Below are 13922 nucleotides of genomic sequence, written 5' to 3'. Positions count from 1 at the left end.
TTTCTGTCTTCCCTCTGTTTCCCCCTCTCCTGCTTCGTCGCGTCCCGAAACACTTGTGTATAGGTGGTTATAAATGCCATATCATATCATGCCAGTCTTCTGGCTACTGTACTGGATGCCATTGCTCTGCTGACTGAATCTGTCAAATCTAAACCAAGTTGTAGAGACTGGCACACAGCATCCTTTCCATCTTTCACCAGATTCAAAAAGCGTTCTCTCTCTTCGACCCTCAGGGATGTATTCCACTGTTAGGGCAATAACATCCCACAAGGTGTGGGTATGCGTGGCCAAGGCACAAGTTGTGTTTATTGATTTGATGGCCATAATACCTGCAATGAAAACCCTTTTTCCCAAGGTATCAATTCTATTGTCATTCCTATCTGGTGGGATGGATGGATAGATTGTAGCCTTTGAGGACGAAGTTGCTGCCTGCACCACCAGACTTTCTGGTGAAGGGTGCCTGGTTGAGAATTTTGGATCAATAGAGGCAACTCTATATTTCTTTGTGAAATTCTTATTTACTGCAAGTGTGGAGTCTGGCTTAAGCCAGTTCTCTAACACTCTTGTCATCAAAGTCGTGTAAAAGTGCAATACAGGCTCTCTTGGGGGTCCACTGTCAAGGATGTCATTCTTTTCTAATATGGCTATCCGTTTTCCCCAACCTAAATCTCAGTGTCTTTACTCATTACTCAAAATGACATACCACCTCTGGGTTGGCAAAGTCAGTTTCAGGTGAAGTTTCTAGGCCACTTGCCTCCTTTAAAGTCTCACCCATATTCTTCATTTTGGATTCCTCACAAACCAGTTATTCAGGTACATTAGGTGCACCATATTCATAGCCAAAAGGTGCATCTTAATCCTCCTCCTCTTCAACTTCTGCCCGTCTTTCAAAGAAGACTCCTTGGACACATGTCGAGGAGACTTACCTCCTGTGCTCCATGGCGCGCGAGAGGTGGATTCAACAGGCCTTCTGCAGGTCTTGTCAGGCATGGTGAATTTATACGTTTTCTTAGGCTCTTTCAGAGGGGCACTCAGAGCCACCTTTTCAAAGACCCCCAGCATTTTCACACTACATCTTTTACAGTAACGGTTGATGCCAACTTACTCGGAAAAGTGACTGTTCTGACAGGAGAGGAGGATGAAGACAACGGCGATCGGTGGCGTTGCTTCTTTGATTTTTTATGGAGTCGGATGATGAGTGTCGAGACCTAGACCTCAAGCGATTTTGGTGTTTTGAGCGCTTTTTATCTGGGGTAACATGCCTAGAGTAATCCAAAGACCTCCTTTCCGAGAGGGTAACAGAAGGGGATTTTGAAGGGGGCCTACCTGCCACAAGTTTCCCCTTCCTCTCTCTCAAGGCCTTCACCGTCTTTGACAGGAGCCACACTCATCAACTCTGTGGTCCACCCCCATGCACCACAAACAGATTTAATACAGTCCGTTATGGACATTTTGGTTACACAATCGGAGCACCGCTTGAATCCCGTCTTTGGTGTTGACATCATTCCACTTCCATTGAAGAAATGCAGTTAGATTTCACGGATGCGAAGAACCCTCCAAAGCTTGCTGGCATGCAAAAAAACGGACCTGAGGAAACGTTCACCGCGCATGCCTCTTATAGCAGCCTCAACGTCACAGCCGAGGACAGGAGAGAGGCCGTCAAGGACCATGACTCAATGCTGCATGGCGCATAATGCTAAAAAAATGATGTGAAGAAAGCTGCAAGCAGACTTGAGCATCAAAAATGAGGAATACGTGGGAGTAAGCAATCCATTTGAAAACAAATTCCATTCCGTTAGAGTAATTTACTCAGGATCACACAGATTGTTCAAGTAGGGAAGACTGGCTGTGAGCCCAGGTTTTCTAGTTGCACAGTTTGGAAATGTGTAAGCTTCAGAGTATACGTTCTGTTGTTGCATCTTTAGTTGTGTGGACTAGAGGCTGTGATGTTTGCTAAATTCTGGCTTTTTTGCGCTCATGATTCTGTATCCTTTTAGAGAATTGGTAGTTTTGCCAGTATAAAATACAGTATGGTGTGTATCGGAATGCAAGGCGATTGGAGCCAAAAAAGTAGGCTCTGCTGATTATCTCACAGGGGCCAACTTCAGATGTTTTCAAAATGCGCCAAATTTGTAATAATATCACATGCTCTTAGTCATTGATAGAGGCGCCAATTGTCGTTGTTTGAAACACCACTACAAGTGTACAACATAGTGTGTATACCAGTTGCATTCTCACAAAACAAAATAAATCTACAATAAGTTACAGAAATCATCTGGTGTTTTTTAGTTTAAGAAAATGGTTTTACTTGTCTACAAAGTTTATATTACCTCTCTAGCCTCTGTATAAAATGTACTTTTCCAAGAAACCAATTTTCTTAAACTATAAACCACAAGTAACTGATTGTAGTTTTCCTTTTTTGAGGGAATTCAGGAAGGTGAACAATGCAATATTTTAAGTTTGTGCCACCTATAAACTGAAACTATTGTATTAGAGTGGAGATAGGAAGAAATGGCATATGAGGAGGTTGTTGTAGATGTTGTTAGGTTATTTGCCCACCCATTGTCTGTCCATGGCCATGCAAATCTCAATAGCCATTCCCGCCGCCCAGTTCCTGTCTCTTCCCGGCGAACACATCATGGGGATTCTTGGAGCTTGCTTTAACCAAGCCTTACCATAAAACTCGTAGTCCCTGCAAGTGTTTTTTCAAAGCAGTCTTCTGAGAGTTAATGACTCACTGGGAGTTGTAAATATGCTACCATGTAATAAAAATGTCTTAGCCAGGTCTGCTTTCAGCCACTCCATTTATAAGCACTATGCATGTCCCTTCAGTGAAGTCCTGTTAGAAACAAACACTGGCAAAGCCAACAGTTTTGGCTCGTGAATAGGTTTTAGGCATTTGCCAGGCACTGCTAAGATTCCCAAGTATTCAAACTATTTTGCACCTACTACCATCAACGGCCAGTTACTACCAATACAGCAGTGCCTAGCAAGCACCTTTCCCATGCCTACACAAAAGCCTGAACTGTTGGCATTGCCAATGCTTTTTTAACAGGCCAGCACCACGGAAAGGACTGTCTACCATGGGAGTGACTCTGCGGGAGCCTACTTCCTTTCAGTTTCGCCAGCTCATTAGTAACATCCACAAATTCCATATTGGCAAATCTGCATCTGATCCACCTAAACTGTTTCTCCTGAATCTTGACAATGGCTACCTAACCAGTCGCCACATTGTGCACTGTGTTCTGTGCCATATTTTCTGGCAGGGGAAATGGCCCTGTGCCAGGTGCTTAATTGAGGGCAGCACCCCATTATGCAAGAGCACTAGCGACTGCTTTACATCTGCAGATTGTTGTAGTGTGAATCCTACCCAAAGCAAAACACAAGAGGTGATGGTTGGAAGGTTTAGAATAAATCTGAACCTCTGGCATTGCTCTGGACAACACTCCAGAACATCGTTCTTCGCCTGCCAAGCCATTAAAGAAAAGGGAAAGACCAAATGCAAATCAGACTTAGCCCCACCCCAAAAGGGGCAGCACAACCTTGAACTGCTTAGACACATCCTCTCTGCACGAGACCACTAGCAACTCCAGACATGTTTCAGCCTCATCGGGTGTTATCAGTGAGTTGTATCTTACATCTCTAGGCCCAGTAGGCAGGGGACGCCTTTCTAAGCATACCTGTCCTACTCCGGTGACTAAAGCAAAACACTAAAGGTGAAGGCTGGAAGGTTAGAATTCACCTGAACCTCTGGTATTACTCTGGGCAACCCTCCAGACCATCGATCTTCACCTACCAAGTCATTACAGAAAGGGGAAACCAAACTGCTTTGTCACATCCCTTCTGCACAAGATCACAAGCAACACCGGGTGTGTTGCGGCATCATCATTGAGGTGTAGCTTGTGTCTCTAGACCCAGCACACTTGGGATGACTTAAGCAAAACAAAAGAGGTGATGGCTGGATGGATTAGAGTTAATCTGAACTTCTGGCATCGTTCTGGGCAACCCCCCAGACCATCATGCTTCATCTGCTAAGCCATTACAGAATGGGGAAAGACCATATGCAAATCAGGCATGGCTCCACCCCAAAGGGCAGTCCATCCTGTACTGCTTGGTCACATCCCTTCGGCACAAGACCACAAGCAACCACAGCCATATTTCGGCCTCTTTTGGGGTGGGACCAAACCTGATTTGCATATGGTGTTTCGTCTTTCTGTAATAGCTTGGCAGGCGAAGAACGATGGTTGTTATTTTTCCTGACTGTATGTTTCCTAACAGTACCATGGGACGTGGCAACAACAATTCTCTAATTTGCATTGCAATGCCAACATTTCTTTAGAAATGTGTTTCTTTTTTATTTGTTAAACGCTGCATGCAAACAAGTTGATTTGAGATACCAAAGGTGATAATGGGATGTTAAGGGCAGTACAAACATGTGTGGTTAGAAGGTAGGGAGGATGAGAGGGGTACAGCCAAGGTTGTATTACTTGCTTACAGTGGTGGCTAGAGACCAAGAAAAATCCCTACTCCACCCTGGGAGTAGGGGATTTGAGATAGCCACACGTCTGGTCTAGATCAGATCAATGAAAGGTCTTCTCATATAGTTCTGTTTTTAGGCCTGAATGAATAAGAGGAGGTCTTCTCCCTATCTCAGGTACTCCTGTAGGTTGCTCCATAACTCTGGACCTGCTTAAGAGGTCTCAACTACTGAGCTGGTAGATTGGTAGCGTTGGACACAATTGGCTAGATATCTTGAAGCCTTCTTCCTGAATACTCTATGAACAACGTGCAATACTTTAAATTTAATTCTAAATTCAACTAATTCTAATTTCAACATGGAGCAATGTACAACTTTGACTGCTGACATTATATGGTTATGGTACTCACGACCCAGAATCACGTTTGCATCTCTGTTTTGTACCAGTCGGAGCTGGCTGATACATTTCTTTTTGCTAGTCCTTAGTATGGAACATTACAATAGTCCAAGTGAAAATGAACCAGAGGGCTCATTAGTTCTAGTTTTGTCCAGTAAGTGAATGATCTTTTTAAGAAGGTGAATTTGAAGGTGTGCATTTTGGAAATGAGCATTTACCTCAAGGTTAGTGGGAGGGTGGCCACTTGTTTTACTTTATCCACTAAACTGGTGGGTCCCCTATTGACTGTGAGCAATTAAATAGGCGGTGTGATGTTGGCATGTAACAAAACATATTATTTCAGTTTAATCTCCTTTGTAGAGACTGTTGTCTTTCATCTAATTGGCTGTAAGACAGTCTGTGCTGTGATATCATTACTAGTACCATTGTCATTTCATAGGACACTAATTAGACATTATTGTCTGCATGAATTTAGAAATAATCAGTGACATTTTCTGTAATGGATGCATGGCATCTCATATATGCACTGAACAATCATTCAGTTACAGGACACAAGTCAGGTCGGAGTCTTACGGCCCTACACTAATGGCTATGCAAAATGGTCTACAATAATTTGTGGGTAGCATTCTTTTGGGAAGGGTTAAAACCATTTTAAGGCTGTACTCCTTAAAACCCATGTTCGGCTGAGGAGGTTGATAAGGGTCTTATGTTCAACCGCACCATAGTAAGATCTAGATTGTAGGTTGGCTTACTTCCCTCTACCTCTCTCATTGATGTCCTACAGGGTAATTTCAGCACTTACTTTAGGTCTGAATATGGATTGCTTGTCGTCAGGCAAATAGTAGTTGGTCTTCGCTATAAAGTGTAGTTGTTGAGCTACAATCTACCCTATAATCAATGCAAGGAAAAATCTCTCCAGGAATATGCTGGCAGGATATCTCTGCAGTCATTCCATGCTAACATAATTACAAATTTCAGGAGCTTTGCTACTGATGTAACATTTGTTCCTCCAATGTAATCTGCTCAGTAGGTCCCAGGAAAAGCACACATTGAGTTGCTGATGTCCCTTCAAGTTCTAGAAGGCCGGCGTTTGGACCTTAATTATTAGTGAAGCCTTGCCCTTATAAAGGTTGCACTTATTGATCCCTTCCGTTCCTTAAGCCGGTTTCGTCTTGCGAGACATGTTTCCACATCCAACTGAACACTATATGATTATAATAGGCAAGTGAATGCCAAAAATGTTCTTGTGATTGCATAGCAAGGTGGACAGCTTGCACACATTATTTTAACTATGAATGTTCTTAAATTCCTTGCAGGGTGACTTTGGGGGACCACTCATGTGCCAGGACCGCAAAACCCGCACCTTCTACGTGGTTGGAGTTACCAGCTGGGGAAGAGGCTGCCTCGACAAACGCAATCCTGCAGTCTTCACATCGACCCATAGTTTTCTCAAATGGATACAAGACTCAATGAGCAGAGAAGACCATCCAAATTTCAAGAGCATGAAATACAACACAGCGAAATCAGGGGATATCCAAAGAACATATTCGCATGACGCACCAAACAAAGCCAGTCTCAGACTGAGGAGGACTGCTCGTTCAAAAACCTAAATCATCTCTTCCCAACAGAAAGCACTGAGATCAAAAACATACACAATTTCATGGACCACTGCCCGCTCATGTCAATCCACCAAACTGAAAAGTATCCAGAAAGTCACCAACACCACTCAAAAAAGCTGCAAGCCTCTTGTGCACGTTACCAAAAGATTTTTAAGTTCATCAAACCACTTAGCCCAGGACAGGTTTCAGATAATTTGGTTCCCTCCAACCTGGCGCTTTCCCTAACTCCAGTGATTAAGGTGTCAGATATTTCGCCCTAATATGTTGCAAGGCAAGACAGTGCTGGCCCACACTACAAGATCTTTTTGCTCCAAAATTACCTGGCACACCAATGAACTAGTTCTACATTGTACCATGATCAAACTGCTGGTACCCTTGTTTTTGGGAAGTACTTACCAAAACCTAATTTTGCCAAATGCATATTTTATTCACCTGACATCTCAAGTCCCACTCACAAGACATTACCACACACACAAACTAAGTCATTGAAACACCTGTCGAGAATATCTGCATTGTATGTCCCCATTTAGACCTTCCCTTCTGATTAATCTTTAGACATTGGGGTAAGATAGCTTCCCCACAGCCACCCTTCTCTAATGTGTCGGAGAATTCTCCTGTACATTGAGGTACTTGGAAAGAGCAATAAGTAACTTTACCAAGACTGTCTTGCAGCTCTTCCTCTCCCGCCTTAACCAGAGGTCTGGTACTTGATCCCCCTGTGTGTGAACAAGTGCTAACGATAAGTGCCCTGTGGGCTGGGTTATTTCTTTCCTTCTAGTTCTGCTTTTTAGTTTGCTATGTTGTTCTATGACCTTAATAAAAAAAGAACATATTAAAAAACAGAATTAAACACGGGAATAAAATGTATCTGAAATGATGTCTGCAGACAGGTCAGTGAGCACCTCTTGTGGTCTATAAGAAAAACAATGTTCTCAGAAGTAAACTGGACCATTAAAAATATGCTTTGGAAAATGTCTCAATTTCTTACTCACTACTTACTCACTACTGTATTCAAACTCTAATCTCCGCGATCATTTTTTGTTGTTGTTTTCATTACACCGACAGAATAAAAAGTTACAAACTCCCCATCCCGCCCCCATGCCGCCCCTTCAAGGGATCAAGCTTTCCGTCTATTTTAATATGCATCCATGGAATACAATCTCTGTGTCGTTCAACCTCTCGTCTCTTCCCAAATTATACACCTTTTTATGCTCTTGAGTGCAAAGTCACTTTTGAATCCCACTTATACAATTCTGGTGCCCGGAGGGCCCACTAGCCGAGCTATATCATGGTCTTCGGCCCCCCCCATAGCACCCACCTTCGTATAATACACTTCTTTCTGCAGTCATCAGCATCTTCATTATTCGTACCATGTTAGCTCCCCACTGGCAGTCTTGAAATGCATCTACACTCTGGCCCCTAGCTTGTTTCCAGGCCATCGATGTATCCCTGCTGATCCTGATCCCTGAAAGTTTGGCATACTTGTCTAGCACTTCTAATATATGGGGCAGATTGTCTTTCGGTCTGTTTAGGTAAAGCAGTATATCGTCTGCATAGAGCGATATAACATGCCCCTCCCCTCTAATCGCTATGCCTGCATCCCTATATTCTGGGCATAGAAATACCGCCAGTGGCTCAAGGCCAGGATGAATAGCATAGGAGACAGGGGGCAGCACTGTCTCTCTCCTTTTTTAAGCTCCCAGCTGCCTGAGACATGCTTCCCTGTGCGTACGTTTGCCCGTGGTTCTGCATATATCACATGTACCCATCGCAGAAAGGCCAGGCCCATACCAAAGCATTGCAATGTAGCGTATAACCAATCCCACTTGGCAGAATCAAACACCTTGATAGCGTCCAGGGAGACCACTGAGCATTCCTCCGGCGCACTATTGGTGCAGTCGATTACAGGTTCCAGGAAGTATTCCTGGCCGGGACATACGCTGTCTGATCTGAATGCACTATCTCGCCTATCACTATTTATAACCGCTACACCAATGTAGCCGTCAGGATCTTACAGTTGATATTGAAGGCGAGCGTCCCCAAATAGCACGATCCTCCCCACAATGAGAGACAATAATGGACTCTCCCAAGATGGGAATAAGGCTAAGACAAAGTGCGGGTGAGCTTAATGGGAGTTTATATAAGTCAGAATAGGGCATGCAAAGGACTCTGTAAACTCCGTGAGCGCTCTGTCTGACAATAGCAAAGACAGGCGTATATATTTACAAAATGCGTCATAAGAACCTACACACTATAGGGGGCACATGTTCGTGGGGATTGGGTGGCGACGACTAACTATAGGTGCAGCTGTGATGTGGTTTGCCGTGGTTGGTGGACGTCACTGGTTACCCACGTGGGCCGGGCCGGGCAGGTCAGCTGGGCTCATCCGGGCGGTGTTGTTGTGACAGGCGTGACCAGTGTCATTGATGAACGTCTTTCTTGGCTTTCTGCCCTAAGGCCACACACACCGCATTCATTCAATATTGTAATATTATCTTCCCTGGTAAATCTTCCAATAGGTTATTCTACAGGTTAATGCAACACAGGAGGAATGCACCTAGAGTGGGGTCTTTTGGTGATACATCAATACATGGTTACCATCGTCCTATTGACCGGGTATCATAGGTCGCGAGGTTGGGTCTCAGGGCAAGGGGCGAGCTGTCCAAGTTATCATGTCTCGTTAGAAGTCATTATGAATGTGTTCCTACAGTGTTGCTATAATATTGGGTGTCCTAATTTTACAGGGGCCATTAACCTGGGGTGAGCTGGTGGGTCGTGGAGCCTAAGAAAGGGCACCTTCGGGCCTGCGTTTATGGCTGGGGTTTCCTGCTGGGTTGTAAATAATTCAGGTGGCTGGCCGCGGCCCTGGGAGCTGCGGGGGAACGTGAATGCTTGAAGCGGCTCCAGCCGAATTGGGGGAGGTGAGGCAGAGAAACACAGGCCTCTGCTTTCCGTCTGGCAGGCTTCAATGGGGAGGAAGGGGAAATGGCCTTGGATATGCCCACAATGGTATTTTCTTTGTGTGTTGCAGATTATGTGGAAGAGACAAAAACATTCATATAATGTACAATACTCATTGATTCTTTCCAAAGCTTATGTTTTCTATATTGTTAGTGCCTTTACATGGCCATTTCAAATGTGTTACCTATACCCATTTTGCAATTGATATCTATATGTTAAGTATTTAACAACCACAACATTTTGTTACATTTCTATGCATGCACGGTAAGCGAGGTAGTAGTAAGGTTGGTGGAGCATGCAGGAACAACTGGCCAATGAGACTGATGGCAGTGACACATGGTGAGCTTGGACACTCAAATACATTTTGTGCATTTTCGTGCACAATTTTCATGAGCTCCCAATGCGGTTGCACTTGTCTTCCTTTGCACTCTAGCAGCATTAGTTCAGTTATGACATAGGACTTTGGGGTGCATTCTTCTCGGCTAAACATATAACATGAAAACCCCGGGACACTTTTACCATTTGCGCATAGCTACGGGGATGTGGGTACTTCAACCAGAATGCCATATAAACACACATTCTGCCATCTTCCTGGAGGTTACATGTTTTAATCAAAAAGGTCCTGGAGAGAAGAGTTTCATCACAGGCAGTTTGCATATTAGTATTTGGGTCTCTACTTTTGTCGGGGGACCACTTTACAGTTCTTTTCCACCCCGGCCCTGCTGGCCGGGTTATACTGAGGACAGTGATACACTGCGGAAGGGGAATGTTACAGTGTTTGCATCTAGCACTAGCTCATGTCCGTCTGTTTGTGGGAACGGGCTCTCAGCGGATCTGCCAGGGAGCTGCGGCCGCGGGAACAAGTGAGACTCTCCAAGGGTGGGGGCCGCGCTGCGGCACACAGGGCTCATGCCATTTTGATTTCACAAAATGGTTTCCAGGGCCTAGCTTAATACAGCATGTTTGGTCAATGTTTTCAGCCAGTGGTTCACCCACCACCTGTGCCCTGGTGGCAGGGGGACCTCTGACGAGCCATGGACTCCACAAGGGGGGGCTGCAGGAGAGGGGGGGTCCCTTGGACCTATCCTCCCATACAATATTTATCATGGAAAAGGGCCTATACGATCTGCATTCCAGGGGGGCCTTCCATGGTTTCAAGACGGGCACTATTATGGATTCTCTGCAGCAATTTCCTCGTACATTTCCAACAGCTTGGGTGCCAGTGTTTCTGCATACTCTCTATAGAATTCCCCGGGTAGACAGTCTGCTCCTGGCGTGTTCCCGGTGTGCAACGTCTTATAGCCTCCTGAATTTCAGCAACCATCAATGGTGTTTCTAGTAACTCTGCTTATTCCGAGGTGAAGCTTGGCAGCGTCAAATCTGACAATGCTTCCTCTACCTTCGATCTATCTGAGTTCCGCTCTTGACCGTGTAAAGATTCGTAGAAACTGGCGAACACTGTGTTCACTCTGGCTTTTGTTCTGTGCATTTCCCCTGTACCATCTTTTATTGCGCAGATCATTTCTCACTTTTCACCTTTTCGACACAGCCATGCCAGCAGCCTTCCTGGTTGTCCCCTTCTCCATGTAGTCTTTCGGTGTATTTCGCATTATCATATTTGCCTAGCCTCTGCCACTGCTCTATACACTGCTGTTTTAGTTCTGTCAGTGTACCCTCCCTGTCCCTTCCTGCCATCTGCTTATGTTCCGCCTCAGCAATTTGCCGTTCTGCCTCTGTGGGGTCTCGCAGTATAGTTTTCCTAACCCCAACCATTCGCCCTATTGCTTCACCCCTCATCACAGTTTTAAAGGCCTTGCATTGTATACCCACACTGCACTGGCGTAACAGGGGCCCCCGAAGCCCCCGCGGTGCGGGGGGGCCCGCCAGCACATGTTGTGTGGGGGGCCCCCCTGGAGAAAAAAAAGAAAAATATTTTTTTTCAACATTTTTTTTTTCTTTTTCAATTTACTCTGCATTTATAGAGAAATTATTTCTGTAACAGAAATCATTTCTTTATGAAGGCAGTTACTACAAAAAGAAATGTTCTTTTTGAAGTCGGAGGGCTCTGCCCCCACATGGCATGGCTGACCCTAGGCTGGAGGCCTCCATGTCATGGGGTGGGGGGAGCTCTATGACTTAAAAAAGAAATAGTTTATTTTTGAAGCCACTCTGCCTTCCCAAAGAAATTATTGCCGTTATGGTTCGGTCCTTAACGAAAATAATTTCTTTATGAAGTCAGAGTGACTTCAAAAAGAAACAATGGGTCTCATTACGGGTTTGGCGGTAACCGTGCCGGTGCTACCGGCAGGTTGCCGCTGGACCCGTAATGATTTACCGGTGCCCAACTTCCCGGGAACACAGGCATTTTACAAGCCTGCGGTCCGGGAAGTCAGACGCCGGCAAATGGTAAGTCCCCATTCCCATTGGACTCTGGGAATGGGGTCCACGGAAGCACCGGCAACGGTGCCGGTGCTTCCATGAAAAATCTGCGGGTGGGTGTCGTTCCGCCTGGCAGGTCTGGTCTAACCTGCCGGGTCGGATAGCAACCGCCCGCAGAGCTGTAATATGCCGATCTGGAAAAAAACGGTGCCGGTAAACTTACCGGCACCGTTGTTTCCAGACCGGCATAGTTGTAATGAGGCCCAATTTTTGGGGAAGTATTAGGGCTCCCCTCAACCCCATGACGTGTGTGTGTGTGTGTGTGTGTATGGTGAAAGGCTGCACAATTAAATGTATAGGTGGCTGCCTGTGTGAGTGTATGGTGAAAGGGTGCACACTTTAATGTACGGGTGGCTGCCTGGGTGTGCCTGTATGGTAAAAGGGTGCACACTTAAATGTGTAGGTGACTGCCTGTATGAGCATATGGTGAAAGGGTGTGCACTTAAATGTATGGGTGGGTGCCTGGTAGTGTGTGCCTCTATGGTGAAAGGGTGCGCACTTAAATGTATGGGTGGCTGCGTGGGTGAGCCTGTATGGTGAAAGGGTGCACACTTAAATGTATGGATAGCTGCTTGGGTGTCCCTGTATGGTGAAAGAATGCACATTTAAATATATGGATGGCTGGGTGCGCGTGTGTGTATATGGTGAATGGTGTGTGTGCTTGCGTTCAGGGGCGCAACAAATCTACATTTCGGGGGGTTAACCCTTCAAATGTTGGGAGAGGCGCTAACTTCATGGGCGGTGAGGGAGGGGCAAACTTATTTGTTTGGGGCATCTCATTTCTTTATGCATTTTAATGAGACTATTCTAGTGCAGCTTCAATGTTACAACCAGTTAACTCTCTCCTTCAAGTTTGAAAGCACCCACTTATGGACTGCTGTGAGAATGAGCGGTCTCCTGCTGCCTCCCTACCCTTCCAATCACTCAGCTGGCATGCACGTATTAAACCCACATCACGATTTCAATTGCCTAAAAAATGTGGCATGTGAATGCAGGTACTAACAGAAATGCTTTTATGTTAGTAATTGCTGGGCTCTTGTTAACAGCAAAACCCAGGTGCCATTTAACATCTGTGTCCTTCTTCTGTCTGGTAACTGCTGTGAAGGTCGACCAGGTTGAGTCATCATAGCCCAAAATTTCAGGGGGATGGGGGAGGGAGTGCTGAATCCCAGTCAACTCAATGGTGTTGCACCAATACTTGCGTTTAATGCCTTGATTACTCATACTCCTGTGCTGGAAAGAGTTCCCCTATTGAATTGAAAGCTGTGACTGCTTACCCAGCATTGCGAGCATCCATTGGGGTCCTGCCGGCATCATCGTTCTGCCGCGCTTCCTGGAGGAGGCGGGGCCTTACCTGTCACGTGTCCTGATCACGTGATTTCGAGGGGCCTTCAAAACACAGAGGCTACCACCCTTGCGGCGTTAAGCCCGTCGGGTCAAGCCCACCGGCTGTTTGGCGCTGACGGTGTGACCAGTGAATGGGAGACTGCAAAGGTATCCCCTCTTTGATCCTGGCATTGAGTAAAGGAAAAGGTCGGTGACGAGTTCAGCTTACCGAGGAACTTTGGTTGTGCACTTTAAGAGAGGAGCTGCAGCAACAGACTGTCTTTTCTTTTTTTATATATTTTTGTTTCTTTTTTTTTGGGGTGTGAGGAACAACAGTCTGCTCACAGTGATTGGCACTTGGCGGCATGATGCCCGACTGCTCAAAAACCGGTCCTCAGACATGGTTCAAATCCCTCCTTTCCCGTCGGAAACAACCGCCGAAATCCTTAAAGGAGGTAAGACAAGCTGATTTGATTGACCTTGAGGATGGCGCAGAGACGGTGGGGGGAGTGGTTCCTTCCTTAGCCTCACTGTCTTTAACATCATTGGGTGCCATCGGCCACATACCCTCGACGTCATTTGACTCAAAGATCTACCATGGCGGAAGAGGCGCTGGGAGTGAGGAGGAGTTGGCCGTTCTGCCGTCTCCGTCTGTGTATGTTGAAGCTAGTGATGTGGCACAGGTTTCTCCTTTTGAGCTAAC

At 45.7% G+C, this 13922-nt stretch overlaps 1 protein-coding gene across 1 annotated transcript in view; it reads left to right on the top strand.

The window, feature by feature from the left end:
* LOC138513078 (acrosin-like) overlaps nt 1-7469 on the top strand; it is a 503539-nt gene extending 496070 nt beyond the window's left edge. Inside the window, exon 5 of the mRNA XM_069627757.1 lies at nt 6191-7469. Coding sequence (XP_069483858.1) covers nt 6191-6484 — 294 coding nt within the window. The 3' untranslated portion in view covers nt 6485-7469. The remainder of the gene's footprint in view (nt 1-6190) is intronic.
* The last annotated feature ends 6453 nt before the right edge of the window (nt 7470-13922 follow it).

The sequence above is a fragment of the Ambystoma mexicanum genome, chromosome 12, assembly GCF_040938575.1.
Source record: "Ambystoma mexicanum isolate Mex_15411 chromosome 12, UKY_AmexF1_1, whole genome shotgun sequence".
Lineage (NCBI taxonomy): Eukaryota > Metazoa > Chordata > Amphibia > Caudata > Ambystomatidae > Ambystoma > Ambystoma mexicanum.
Note: the sequence above shows the minus strand (reverse complement) of the source record. Positions and strands in the feature narration are given on the sequence as shown.